Source organism: Plectropomus leopardus, chromosome 17, assembly GCF_026936395.1.
Source record: "Plectropomus leopardus strain MGB_pleo_1.0 chromosome 17, ASM2693639v1, whole genome shotgun sequence".
Classification (NCBI taxonomy): Eukaryota; Metazoa; Chordata; class Actinopteri; order Perciformes; family Serranidae; genus Plectropomus; species Plectropomus leopardus.
Genome location: NC_142192.1, coordinates 952,013 through 965,847, shown reverse-complemented (window position 1 = coordinate 965,847; position 13,835 = coordinate 952,013). Strand labels below are relative to the sequence as shown.

The following is a 13,835-nucleotide window of genomic DNA, read 5'->3' as shown; positions in this document are numbered from 1 at the left end:
GCTGACACCACAGACTCTATAGAAAGATTCAGTCCATTTTGAGACTGATAATTTATCTAACACAAAGAATTCCTGCCATTAGTTTCAGTCACCCTAGCTCATATATGACCTTCTTGCCCATATATGTATCTGTTACCATGGAGATCAGACAAAATGGCTGACTTCCTATTAATACATCCATGGCCAGAGCTCCAAGAGACAGCGGGCAGCCAGGAGAGCTCTGTTTTTTATGTTGTATTTTTGTAATCCCTATAATAATTTTGTTTACTTATCCAATCAATATATATATATATATATATGGCCACAGCTGTTCCAGCATGGAGACATGTCAATCCTTCCCTATAATGTATGATGTTGTGATGTGTTTTTCCTGTAATCCACCTTCACAGGATGTTTCCATTTGATCCAAACTGCTCGTTGTTCTCAGCAGTCAAAGAAAACACAGCACATTTATGTTTGGACATTTATTCAAAACACTGTACAAAAAAAATTCAACAGAAAATATGACAGTGTATGAATGTGTTCTGTGCATTCATACAAACATTTCATACAGACAAAGAGCTGAACCCGTCTGAAGGAGGGCCAACATCCTCAGGATTACATCAAAATAAAAAAATGGAGGGTGAAGGGAGCAACACAAACATTACATTCTTACAGTCCCACAAGAGACGCCAAGGTCATTGTTTTCACAGAAAACACTCAATCGAACTGAGCCAGTCATGTGACTCTTTAACACTGACAATATAAACCCCAGCTGGGTTCCTATGGGAGGACAGAAGACAAGGGAGCAGCTCTGAGATCAGGCACGAGCTGCACTTTGACAGGACCAAGGTGTGTCTGACGCTCATGATTGTCACGTCACACACACACTGACGGTCGGATGATGAGCTGCTGGAGCAGAGTGTAGAGGGAAAGCTTACATATGATAACACACACTGCTGTTGTTCTTCATAATCTGTTTACATTCAAAACCAGCTGTGGAAAGAAAAGAAAAAGCAAGGCCTTCCTCAGCACAGTTCATTTCTTTAGCTTGCCTCGGACTGGCTGAAATAAAGCACTTTGAACATTGTGCAGCTCTTCTTCAGGTCCAACTTGAATAATTTCCAGCTGTGGCCTCTGTCTTTGTAAAGTGCTTCCTACATTTTTGTCTGACATTTCAGAACGGTGTAAGAAGGAAAAACCTCTCGGACTCTTCTGTACAAACCTGAACCACCAAGTACCAAAAGCTAAGAGGCTCTGAGCGCAACATCACATGACGGTCAGAATCACCGGGGAGTTCAGTCAAGTGGAAAGCTTCCTGTTGAGGGGGGGACGCTTCAATTTGGTAGAGCATGTCAATGTTGTGGAAAGTGATGGCACAGACAGCTGGCTGCAGCAGCTCACACAGAGTGGTCACGTGTGGTGGCTTCTTTCAATCCCACTGTTAAAAACTGATCCCAATAAAAACACACAGCCCTCTCAGTGATCATCTTCAAGCTCCTCTCTGCTCTTGTCTCTCACAGGCAAGGTACCATGACTCCAAAGACACGTCCGTCTCTCTGAGTTCTCACACAGCCTGCCGTGTGTGCTCACAGAGAGTGCCTCCTCCACAGGCCTGCACTTTTAAGAGTTGTCCCCGGGTTGGCAGCACTGTCAATGACAATGCTGTGTCACCTAGTGTCCATGCTGAGGGTGCTGGTTGTGTTGGTTGTTGGCAGGGTGGTTGGGGGGAAGTGGTGGTCCATTTACACCAGGATGGTAGAAAGCACAGTTGCTCTCATACCTGCAGCTTCCCTTCATCATGAAGTGACGACACACAGGTCTCTTGGACATGTCTGACAGGAGGAGACACAACAGCATTACTATCACATGACACAAACATACACCGGTGAGGGTCCCTCAATTCATCTCAGCAGCAGAGAGGAGCCATGAGTACCACTAGTCCACTAATCCATTAGATGTTGATACTCTTGTTACAGTAGTCACTTTAACTAATAACTTAGAAACCTAGAGGAGAACTGGAGAAGTTTGGATTGGCATGCTGGACAGGACTCATGGTGTGACAGAACTGAGGCTTGGATTGCACGCTTCAGGCTGCTGCCAGTTACAAACCCAGAGTACTTCCTGGTCACAACAATGCTCATCATTATTTTATGAATATATTTATAACTATTCATATTAATTAACATAACAGACCTAAGACTGATTTCTACACTTTAATTACAAACTTTTACTGTGATCACAGCTTCCAGTACTGTTTGTGAATATTAAGCTAAATGTGACTCTGGAATTGCTTCATAAAAAATTTAAAAACTCTTAAGTCCCAAATGAAGAGGTGTGTCTGGTGTAGTGATATATTTTGATATTACGTTTGAGTTGCTGGGACAAATTAACTGGGAGCATTCGAGAAACAACTTTTCTATATTTTCAATATTTTCTATCCAAATATTTATGTCAAATAAACTACACATAAAGTATTAAAATAAATGTGCAACATAAGGCCAATAGAGTATGTAATTTTTCATAATGCATAACTTTTGCTTATATTGGCAAGTCAGTAGGGCATGCTATGGAAGCAAGATACGAAAAAATCTCAAACTTAACGAGTGCATGAAAACTCTTGTTTTCCCCTGTAGAGTATCGCCTTAAAAACTGAGCACAGCAGAGTTGTGACTGACATGGCGGTGTTGCTGTACTGATAAGTGCTGTGGAAATAGACATTATGCTGACTGTCCAATGTGAGACTTTTCTCCTCATTCAGTGTTTTAGGTGTCCTTTAGTTGACTGTGCTGCCCATGGATAATATTAGAGAGTACAGGGTTAACCCACATACCATTCATGTTGTTGTGTCCTCCTCTAGGCCCCCCTCGTCCTCTGCCCCTGAAGACCTGCTCTCCTCCTCCTCGGCCCCGTCCACCTCTGTGGAAGTGGCCCCCTCTATGAGGCCCTCCTCTCATAGAGTCGTCTCCCCAGTAGTTACCGTTGTCTCCTCGGCCCTGGCCCGGCGGCGGTCCCATCATGCGTGGGCCTCCACCAGAGTTGAAAGGTGGACCGTGGTTGTGAGGAGGTGGAGGGTGGTTAAAGCGAGGGCCACCAGGCGGGTTGTTGGGTGGGTAGCCCCCGTTCATGGGCATCTGCATGTGCATGTTCATGTTGTTCATGTTGTTCATGCCTGGACCATGACCCAGCAAACCTGGGTTGACTAGACAGAAAGAAAAGCAAAAAACAATGAGTGAGAGTAGGAGCAGAGCAGGCAGACATGGTGCTGTGACAGCAGAAGGAGAGATATAGTCCACCTGGTGGAGGCCCACCCTGGCTCTGGTTCTGGGTCTGCTGCAGGGAGCCCAGGAGCTGTTTGATCTTGTCTGAGAAGTTGGGCTGCTTGATGAGCTCTTCAGTAGACTGGTTACCAGAAGCACCCTGAGGACAGACAGATTCATATTACCTACACATTACAACTTCAAAATGACATTTTTGAAATCCAACTGCAGGGATGTTTTTTACGAGATACTGAATATTCATGATGAGGTCAATGTGTATTTGGTGTACTTTAACTGCTGAGTATACAAAGTCACTGTATAAATGGTGATAGTGTGTGTTTACCATGATAGAAGTGAGCAGCTCCTGTACGTTGACACTGGGAGCCGCGGGGTTGTTGACAGTGTTTGTGGCCTGTGGACTGCGGGAGCTGTTGCTCAGGTTGCCCATGAGGTTGGCGAGGACAGGCGGCAGCTTGGAGCTATCGCTCTGAGTCAAGCCAGAACCCTGCTGTGAGGACGTATCCATAGGCTCAACGTAGCTGTCATCCAGCATGGACGAGTCCTGCAAGGGACACCACACTGACAGCTTAACAGGCGTGATATTACACACACGTAGACACTGTGTTTAACAAGACAAGGGTATATTAAAGACAGAATGTGTGTATGTGTGTTTTGGGTGTACTAACTTCATCCAGAGGGATGAGACGGGGAGGCATGGGCTCATACGGCTCAGGGTCTGGCTCATGTGGACTGTCAGGCACACTGGTGATAAGGAGAGATGAGAAATCATGAACATACACTAGAGGTCCTCAAGATTTATACTTCTGTGTGGAATAATGGAGCAACATTTCCACCTTAAATGGGCAATGTAACGGGCCAATAAGGCCCCCATTAAATAGCATTTTAGGTTGTGTGGCTTCATATGAGTTAGAAGAAAACTCGACCAGCCACTAGGCTAATTTATGCTATATAAAATATCATAGGCATAAGCCAATTCCGTGAGCATGTTGTGTAAGTGGATAAAACGTGTGCCATTTATCAGCCTTAACTTCTTAGGATGAAGTTCTATGAGGAAGTGCAATTACCAGACAAAGGTTCAGATTTCTTATGAACACTGTCCCCATACATACCTTTGAGCCCACAAAAATACCTTACAAAGAACCACAGCCGGCTGGGTGTCATGTCCTACCTCTCTTTGCTGAGGAAGATCTCCTGCAGGATGCCCATCTCACGGTCTCTCTGGGTGAGTTTCTCTGTGCTGTTGGCCCCTGGCGTGACCAGGCTGCCAGTCAGCGTCAAGGGCCTCGGCGGTGTCCAGGGGACCCTCTCTTCCATGGTGTCATGCGAGAGCCTGCGGGCCATCTCAAATGTCTGCCTGTCCATCATCAGCTCTCGTTTAGCGGCCTCACCAAAGTCCTTAATCTTGTTGACGTTGACTGTAAATTTTAGAGTATTACCATCATTAAAACAGGGTTGTTCAGCAGTGTCCAGCTAAATGAAAATAAAATATCAAACATCCGAGTGTATTAACAGCCAAACTGTCAGCTATCAATCAGGGATTAAATATCAAAATGCAGTTAAAACCATCTCTACGTTTGTCTGTTGTTGTAAATGATATTTTCATTTGTTAAAGGCTCTGTTTTCAAACCAGAGTGAAATAGATAGCAGTTTTGTGTTAAAAATCAGTGTTTCTGCCACATTCTTTTGCAGCCTGTTTCTCTGATAACTTCAGATCCAGATGTCTAACTAAAATCCTTCACCTGTTAAAAGAAATAGGACCAAGTTGTAAAAGGTGAGGGTGACGTGACTCTGGACAGTGAGAAAGTAGATAGCTGGAGATGTTTTAATGCGCGGCTGTCCATCTAACAGCCAGCTCATGGAAAACCTTTTCAAAAACTCATGTTATTAGCCAGCTGGTGTGAGAGACGTTGGGCATTTTAAGCACGTCTCACCTCTCTCTGTCTCATCCAGATCAAAGTAGAAGTAGTGTTTGAGCTGCTCCTCCTCAGCCCAGTGCACCGTCTTCTTCTTCTTGCCCTTCTTGGTCAAGCTCTCTTCTTCTCCACGTGGCTCTGCCAGAGCATTCGGTTTCTCACCTACACACAAAGACAGAGAAAGACAAAGAAACAAAAATGGTTTAGGAGATTAAGAGCACTCATTTTCAATTAAACTGGAAGAAAACATAAGATGATGATGCAATGTGAGAGAGGCTCATTGCCAAAAGTTGGTAAGGACCTTACCGTTGTCAGAAAGCTCGGTGTCCTCTGAGGGGACGGGGGTCCCAGGCTGCTCTGGCTCCTGGTTCTCATCAGTAGGAGTGATGGAAGCAGCACTCTCTGGGGATGATGGTTTAGTGGAGGATGCTGAATACGCAGAGGGTTTGCTGTCAAATGGACTTGGCTGAGGACAGAAAAAAGGAACAACATTGAGTAGACAGCTTTATTGTGGCATAATGCACAGAGCTTTATTCTTCTTCAGCTGTTCCTTCACTTATATGCAACAGCTAGAAATCGTTAAAGCAAAGTCCATCATATTTGATTAGAATTTCACAGAACAAAACCAGACTTATCATATAAAGACTTAAAAAAAGAAAATAAAGAAACAAACTTAAATACAAATAATAAATAAATGGAAATTTAATTTAAAAACATATTCTGAAGATATTTTGGACTGCCAACAGCCATAATACAAACACTGTGTAAAAATCTAGTGGGATCAGTGCATACCTTGTTAGAGGTGGGGGAGACCACCTTGGTATTAGCTGTAGTGCTTGCAGTAGCTTTCTTCTTCTTGATCTTGATCCCGGGCACTGGGGCAGAGTTCAGGGCATCTAAGAAGCCTGTGCCCTCCATCGCTGCAGGTGCACACAAGAGAGCAGTGAACACCCATTTGCTCCGTCACTTTCTTTATATATGAAGAATAAATATGAGCCCGTCTTTAAATGCATGTATGTGTAAACTCACGCTGTGCTGGAATGATCTTGACTTTGATCTCTTTGGCAGAGTTGGAGGGCGTATTCAGAGGTTTGTACTTTTTCTCCAGAGGAGGAGCATCTGACGAACCAGTGCTGTTGAAAAAAAAGGGAAACATGCAGTTACCAACATAAGCCACCTGAGGGCAGCAATGAGTCAGTTGCTAACTGAGATAAGCCATGTTTCAACAAACCTTTCTGGACAGTACCCCTTGAACCATACATTGCCCACACAGACATAACACTACGCTTTAGTTCTGTTCTATGTTTCCAGTGCAGACCGCACTCTGATTATGGTGGCACGGCTGTTAACAGATGATAGTAGCCACGTCACTGCTCTGTCCAGATCTTGCTCTTTTTCCTTTAAACCAATGATGTCAGCACCTCGCTGACTATCCACTGAATGTGGCTGTGTGACATTTTCAGAACAAAAAACAGGCTGCAGTGTTTGGAGCACAGCAGGGGGTTTAAAGCTACCAGAGTGCACAGAACGACGCTCTGACAAGGTTTTTTTCTCCAAGTGAGGAGAGAGAATATCTGAAGTTCACAATATCTGGTTGGAATTCATGTATACTTTTTAAATGTTTACAAATTCAATCATCACTAAAGCGTATGTCACCCAACAGAGACAATAACAACACATGGAATGGTAAGAGCTGTCATACTGACATTTCAGATGTGCTTATGGATTCATAGTGGAAGCCTTCAGCAGTATGGTGAATGACATGATTTTTTGTATTTATTTCTGCTAAATGTTAACTAGTTAAGATGAAGAGGCAGCAAAACATGCTTTCACATCATAGTTAATTAATGATGAACAGTGGTTTCAGTCCACTGTACTCCGTGTTGAGAAAGTGTATCCATCCTCTCCTGACCAGTCAACAAGCTGCAGTATTTGTAGCTCTCCCTTTTAGTCTCAGCTTAGTGTGCTAGATCTGAACTGAGGGGTGACAAAACAATCCACAACTATTGACAATGGAAATGCAGAAATAAGTGTTTATATGTGAAACAAAGTGAAGTGAAGTGAAGTGGACACTTGGTGGATCTGAGGCTATAATGAGGCAGCCTTCCTATCAGACGGTTCAGTACCTTGGCCTCTTGAGGACTGGAGGCTTGATGTTGTACTTGTCACCCAGCTGTGGGGCAGTGGGCGTCTTCTTAACAGGAGCCACGTTGGGAGTGTCCATCTCCAGTCCTACACAACACAAAGCATTTCAAACATTTCATACAGAGGTTCTTTAAATATAATAAACGGGCCAACTTGTGCGCTGCTCATCAGCTGAACTTTACCTATGGAGCGAATCTTTGTGTGGCTGGGTGCATGAGCTTTAGGTTTCTCCTTCTTCTTCTCCTCATCTCCACTCTTTTCTTTCACATCCCGCACCAGCACCTTGCTTTCTTCTTTCTTCTTTTTCTTATCTAGAAGATGAATATATGGTGTGTCACTACCTGCAAGCAGGTAGAAGGGACAGTGGAAGACAGAGAAACTGAAAAGGGAAATGTTTGTTTTTTACCAGCAGGAGAGTTGCTGCTGCTCGAGACACTCTGAGAGCGGATCGTAGCCATCCAGCCATCTACGAGTACAGACGCCAGCTTCCTCAGCTCTAAAAGTTAAAGACAAATATGATCATGAGAAACTACAGTTAATACCTCAAGAGTTTTGATTTGATTTTTGATGTACAAGCAAACTAACCTTCGGTCTCTGCACTCTTGCTGAGCTGCTTCACCAGCTTGGCTGTGTTGTTCTGGGACAAGATAAAGGCAAAAACAGCACATTACTCTAATGTCTCTGTCAAAGTATCTATGTCAAAGTATCTTTTTTCCCCACTGAGTTTTGTGCAATAATTCACCGTGTTAAATTTACTTTTTATATCATTTTTTACATAAAAAACAGTGTTTTAATAGTGTGTATCTGTTTGAGTGTGGCTTCTGACATAGCCTTTCTTTGCCTTTTTTACAAAGCTGACTCAGAGAATTATGCACAGTTGACTCCACTGCACCTGTACTGTCCTGTACCTGCACAAATAGATACAAATGAAACTATCTATGCATGTGTGATGCTACCGTGTTCTGGTGGAGAGACTGAGACAATACCTGTTTGAGGTGGTCCACTTTGAGAGGCAGCTTCTGCAGTGTGAGCAGGATGAGCTGCAGCAGGGGGGAGTTGTTGGTGCTTTTGGAATAGGTGAGCCAGGAGTTGAGCATCCTGTAGCCACCGACTCGGATAAACCTGGATGACGAAAGGAACAACTGATTCATTATGATGGACTGAGATGGGCATTGATTACTGTGGTGGATCAACAAAGACATTGAAATTAGGTCAGAATTGCTCAGATTATCATAAGTGGTTATTTTCAGAGTAGTTCTGTTGATTCTCTGGTGCTCTGTGATACAATCCTTCAGTCGTTTGGCAGGTTAACATTTGCCCTGGGGACTATTTGACAGGATGTGGGACTAAGTGTGTAGAGCTCGGCAGCACAGTGGAAAAACATAGATCAGGTTTTACATACAAACACAATACTTGTTTTTAGGATTCATTCACCGTTGGTTTGGGTATATCTGCGTGGTTTGTTAAAAGAGGTCTCCTCCAGAGTGCAATAAGCTTAATATTTTCAAAGTACACTGCATTAGAAAATGCCAACTGCAGTTAGACGCCTCGACGGTGTCAGAATAAACAGTCAGCGGTGCCTTGAGCAGGAAAAAAAACAAAGCAAAAATACATGTGCTATTGTATTAATGCAAAAAAACAAAGCATAATGTGAAAATGTCAGAAGAACAAAAGGAACACTGGCTCAAAAAAACATGTATATACAAATGTGGTATTGTTCCTGCCATTCAGTTTCATTAAAGCACTTATTTTTTTTTTAAAAAATGACATGCAGAAGAGCACAGTGCCGTTTTGTATGCTGATTTCAGCAACATTGCACAATTTAAGGTTGAAATTTACAAAAGTGGACTTTAAAAATCTGGAAGAAGCTAGAAAGCAAACCTTAACTTATCTTGAAGTTTGAGTTATCAGTTTTTTGTCCTTGAGTTTACAGCTTATTTCAAACTGTGCCCCACTCCTGTGTTAACAGTAACCAGACTTGCAGTACTGAGTACTCAAAGTACAATTAAATCTCACCTGTTGAGCACATCATGGGATTTAGTCTGCAGGAGGATGTTCAGGTACATACATCTACTGACCATTTTAGTAGAACCTTTCATCAGGCTGCAAGAGAAAAAAAGCAGAGATAAGATATCTCCAAGTATAAGAGTTAAGATTTAATGGATAAGTTAAAGGTGTGTGTAATGTCCAGATTCAGTTTCTCACCTAAACACCTTTGGGACTCCCTCCAGGCTGCGCAGCTCTCCATCCTTCCCCAGCAGAGCCTCCACACCCTTCAAAATCTCTCTGGGGTCCACTGGTTCCCCTGCCATGTCTGAAACACACCACTAAATATTAATACACATACCAACTAGACACAGGTGCATTACTATTTCTGGCATGTTTAAGAAATATTTGTTCTTTGGGCAAGTATTAATGTGCTGTTTAGTCGGGACTATTTGCCTGCTAACCAGAAAAGGGAGCTCCACGTCACAGAGATCCACCCAGACTAAAATGTCCCATCAAGGCAGAAAAGCTGCTTCACAGCAAACACAAAAACATCTAAACTGTACCAGGCCAACAAGGTCTCAAGCAGAGTCACCTCACCACTAAGCACGTTCCACTCTCCACTTTAAATCATCTCCCTCTGGTGATCCAGTGGTTGACTACCCCAGGCTGTTTGTCAAAGAACAGAACACCAACATTGTGCTCAAGGGCTGACACACAGCACCTACATCAGACCAACACCTTGAACTGGCCAACATAGGCTCACTAGATTTCCTCAAGGTTTGTTCAGCAGCATGTTCACTTAAAACCAAGTCACACTGAGAGATTTGCAGTGGTTCCAGAAAGCATCACTCTCAAAATATCCAGTTATCATTAGAATATCAGGCTATGAAAGGATAAGTAACGTGATCCAGACTGATGATGGGGTTGACATGAGCACATACACATCATCAATCAGAGGTATTTTGTACCCGTCACACAGTGCTCTGCTGCTCTGGCAGTCAAACATCCACAGTGCATGATGACTTCAGTGTGAGCCTCATACTTGAGATGTTAGGAGAGGTTCATGGGGCCAACCTGACACCAGCTCAGCAGGAACAAGTGAAGGATGCAGGAACTTTTTTTCCTCAGTGCCTCAGAGTGTCGTCTCTGGGACTTGGACTTGCAGGACAGGATAAATAGACTGATCGAATGTTGATTATTGCATGTGGGGGCACATCAGGCTGCCATTTAAGAGGCAGCAGTAATGCACACAACAAGATGCTACATATTCACTACAAACTGACTTTAATGACCTGACTTTAATTTTTTAAACACAACTATTAATATATTATATACCTATACTGATTCAAGCTCAAATATATGCATTATATCCGTATATATGAAACAAAGTAAGGTTACCTGTCAAAGTTTTGAGTAAAAATAGCCAGAGATTAACTTTAGAAAGAAATGTTACTGATAATGATTGATCAACTTTTTAATGCCACACATCTATCACAATCATTCAAATGTTTGCAAAAAAAAGAATCTCAAACGCGAAGAATGGTAACAGAGGCATCAATAGTGCTGCGCACAACTCCATTTTTTCTAGTTTATGTAGTCTCTGATGAAATGAATGGTACAAATTTAAATGATATTCAATAACAAAGTCAAATGTGATTGAAGGTAACTGTATGGAGTATGAAATGCTTGAAAACTGTGGAATTAGCATGATAACTACTCAGTGGTGACTCAGACTACAGTGTTGTTGTCAATTACATCACTACCAACTGTTCCAGACAGGGGTACACATCAGGCCACTTACTGCCACCTACAGGTCACTTCATGATCACATACTGGCACTGTACTCTCTCTCTGTGTGTGTGTGTGTGTGTGTAGTTACACAGTACAGAAATGCAGTACAAATTCATCTAATTGTTAGTGCAACATCACATGACAATGATCTGAACTGTCACACATATATCTGCCTGTAAAAAAAAACTCATGAATGAAAGGTGTTGGATGTTTTATCATTTCAGTTAATCTAGATATTAACTATAAGAAACGATCCAAACAAAGACAGCCAACACCAAGTCACCTGGCCTTTATGAAGGTCTTCAGTCTTATGGCTTTCAAATATTGTTCATGACAATAGGTCTTATGAATAACCTGTAAAAGGTTCATGGTGTAACTGCTTGGTTGAGGCATATGAGCATGCATGTATTTTCCAATGTTATTGCATTTTTGGATGGAACGCTCTTAGTGCCAATATATCAACTCAAGTACAGAACCTGCATTTCTGTCGCAAATTAATTAATTGGAAATGTCATGATGTGAGGAATCAGTTAGATCTTACCGGTGTAACTGTTGTAGTAGAAGTTTTAAATAGTCTCAGACCTCCACAACACTGCAAATAACCCAACTCCTGTAAATGTCACAATTATTACACATATACACAAAATCAGTGTTAAACATGACCCTGGTTCCTGGTTCAGTGGGGGAAACAACATTATTTGTGCATTGTCATTCTGTTGTGTTATTACATATACACATTGTGGCAAATTAAACTGACCATCCTCAAGTACCAATCCTTATGCTGTTTATATATATATATGTATATATATATATATATATATATATAGTATTTTTTAACCGTTGTACACCAACAGACTTGACTGTGACTGAGGCAACAAGACATATTCACAAACGACAGAGTGAAGTCCTGAAATCAGCCTGTAAAAGGCCCTGGGTTATATAAGGACAGTGGCTGCAGCCTATAAAAGCTCGCGCTGAAGCTGCCATGTGTCATAGCAGAGAACAGGCTTGTTCCTGTGGCTAAACTGCTGTCAGAGGGGAGGGAGCTGCACACCGACTGCTAATCAGAGCCCTCCCTCCGTTAACCACTTCGACGACGGAAAACCAAACGTACACAAGCAACAATGGCTCTGCTAGCAAACATCGTACTGGTTAATAGGAAAACAAGAGGACGAGCACCACATATGGTCCTAAGCTAACGCGTATCGCAGTCAGACAAAGCGATGGACAACAGTCCATACTCAGTCTAGCATTTCTGTTTTGTAAAATCTCCCAAATGCTGCTTCGAGAACACGTTTAGCCCCCGGAGCTGTCAGGCGACGAAAAGCAAACCACTATCAATCCACCATATTTGCCAATCCCGACCGACCGAGTGCTTCGAAAGCCCACTTCGCTTGAAATATCCTGCAATCTTTATCCACAGATTGCCGAGTACACGGTGCGTTTTTTCGGGAAGTCCCTGTGCTTTAATTATCGACATACTGCTTCATAAAATATGTCCAGTCCTCATGCTAACGCAATCTTTATGTATAGATTGCGGTGGGTGTTCGTTCCGTGGAGTAGCCCCTACAAAACAAAACTGGCAGGCAAAAAGTCCGACTTCATGAGCTGCAATCTACTTGCTAGTACCTAACCCTACGGCAATCTTTATGAATAGATTGCTTATGGTTATTTTACGAATTCACTGGCTATTCAGTTTTATTTATACAACTCGTCCATTCCGTCTCACACACAAAGAAACGGAGCCTTGTGCCTCCGTCCACTTTCCTGTGTGAGCTCATACTATCACAGTCTACATTCAAATTCTTGCCAAGAACCAAGCTAACTGACGGTGCCGGCTAACCAGCTACCGCTAGCTAGCCTATTATCTACGACCATTTTCATTTGATTTATCTCGATTCAAGTTAACTTCAAAATCAACTTACTATTGATACTATAGATCCTCAGCGTCTCGGGTGTATTAGAATGTGCTTTTCAGGCACTTATATCTCTTATTTCATCAATTTCATATCGTCAACCTTCATGGCTTTAATATTAACTCAAAGACCTCTTATGGGTGGGGCTGTGATAGCTAAAAGCTAACGTTAGCCTTTCCTTCAGGAACAAACTGGAGGCAAAAATAGTAATCAAATGTCCATTACTTGAAGAAAAAAAATTTGATTTTGAGTAGTTGTTCAAAGTCCTCGACGGTTCAGTCTTCGGCAAAGCAAATTCATACCTGCAAAACACAAAAAAACACACATTTAATGTCGACTCTGGGAAAGTTCGTCGTCCTTCGTAGATTTCAAAGTCCTCTGTAGATTTCTGTAGTCACAATTTCGCATTTTACACGGACAAAAGGTTGATCATGCCGCCGGCTGGTTTTCTGACTCCACTTACCTCTGCACAAATCCAGGAATGAGGGCGGAGAGGAGGGACTTGGTTTTTATACTACATGACGTTTTTTACGTCATGACAAATAGGTTTTCTTCGTTTTCGATACAACAAAATGGTGGATGATTGTCCTTCCCCTCCCCAGTCAAGGGCGTAATGGCGTTTCATAGATTTGGAAACTATTGTTTCAAACCATTCACTAGATTTGCCTTTAAAGTGATGTAAATTTATATTTTTGAGTAGATACTGAAGCACACAAACACATCTTATTGGTGTAATTTGATTTTAGTTTTTATTTTATAATACAATTTGGTTTACAATATTTCTTTAAAATGGCGACTGGTTCGTGTGTAGGGGTTGCACA

General features: G+C 42.3%; 1 protein-coding gene across 2 annotated transcripts; it reads right to left on the bottom strand.

Moving 5' to 3' along the window:
• Window positions 1–449: 449 nt before the first annotated feature.
• ppp1r10 (protein phosphatase 1, regulatory subunit 10) lies at window positions 450–13,484 on the bottom strand. 2 transcript variants are annotated; one of them, XM_088090870.1, is made up of 19 exons: window positions 13,024–13,484; window positions 11,640–11,708; window positions 9,524–9,632; window positions 9,335–9,421; window positions 8,305–8,440; window positions 7,904–7,955; window positions 7,725–7,814; window positions 7,501–7,629; window positions 7,300–7,405; window positions 6,203–6,306; window positions 5,966–6,093; window positions 5,480–5,639; window positions 5,192–5,335; window positions 4,429–4,675; window positions 3,926–4,001; window positions 3,583–3,801; window positions 3,276–3,399; window positions 2,813–3,181; window positions 450–1,814 (listed from the first exon to the last, which is right to left on the bottom strand). In XM_088090870.1, the coding sequence occupies exons 3-19, from the start codon at window positions 9,628–9,630 to the stop codon at window positions 1,654–1,656; spliced, it is 2,439 nt and encodes an 812-aa protein (XP_087946996.1). In that variant the 5' UTR covers window positions 9,631–9,632; window positions 11,640–11,708; window positions 13,024–13,484; the 3' UTR covers window positions 450–1,653. The 2 variants fall into 2 exon arrangements, with proteins under 2 accessions (XP_087946996.1, XP_042362358.1); XM_042506424.2 differs by lacking the exon at window positions 11,640–11,708.
• Window positions 13,485–13,835: the final 351 nt, after the last annotated feature.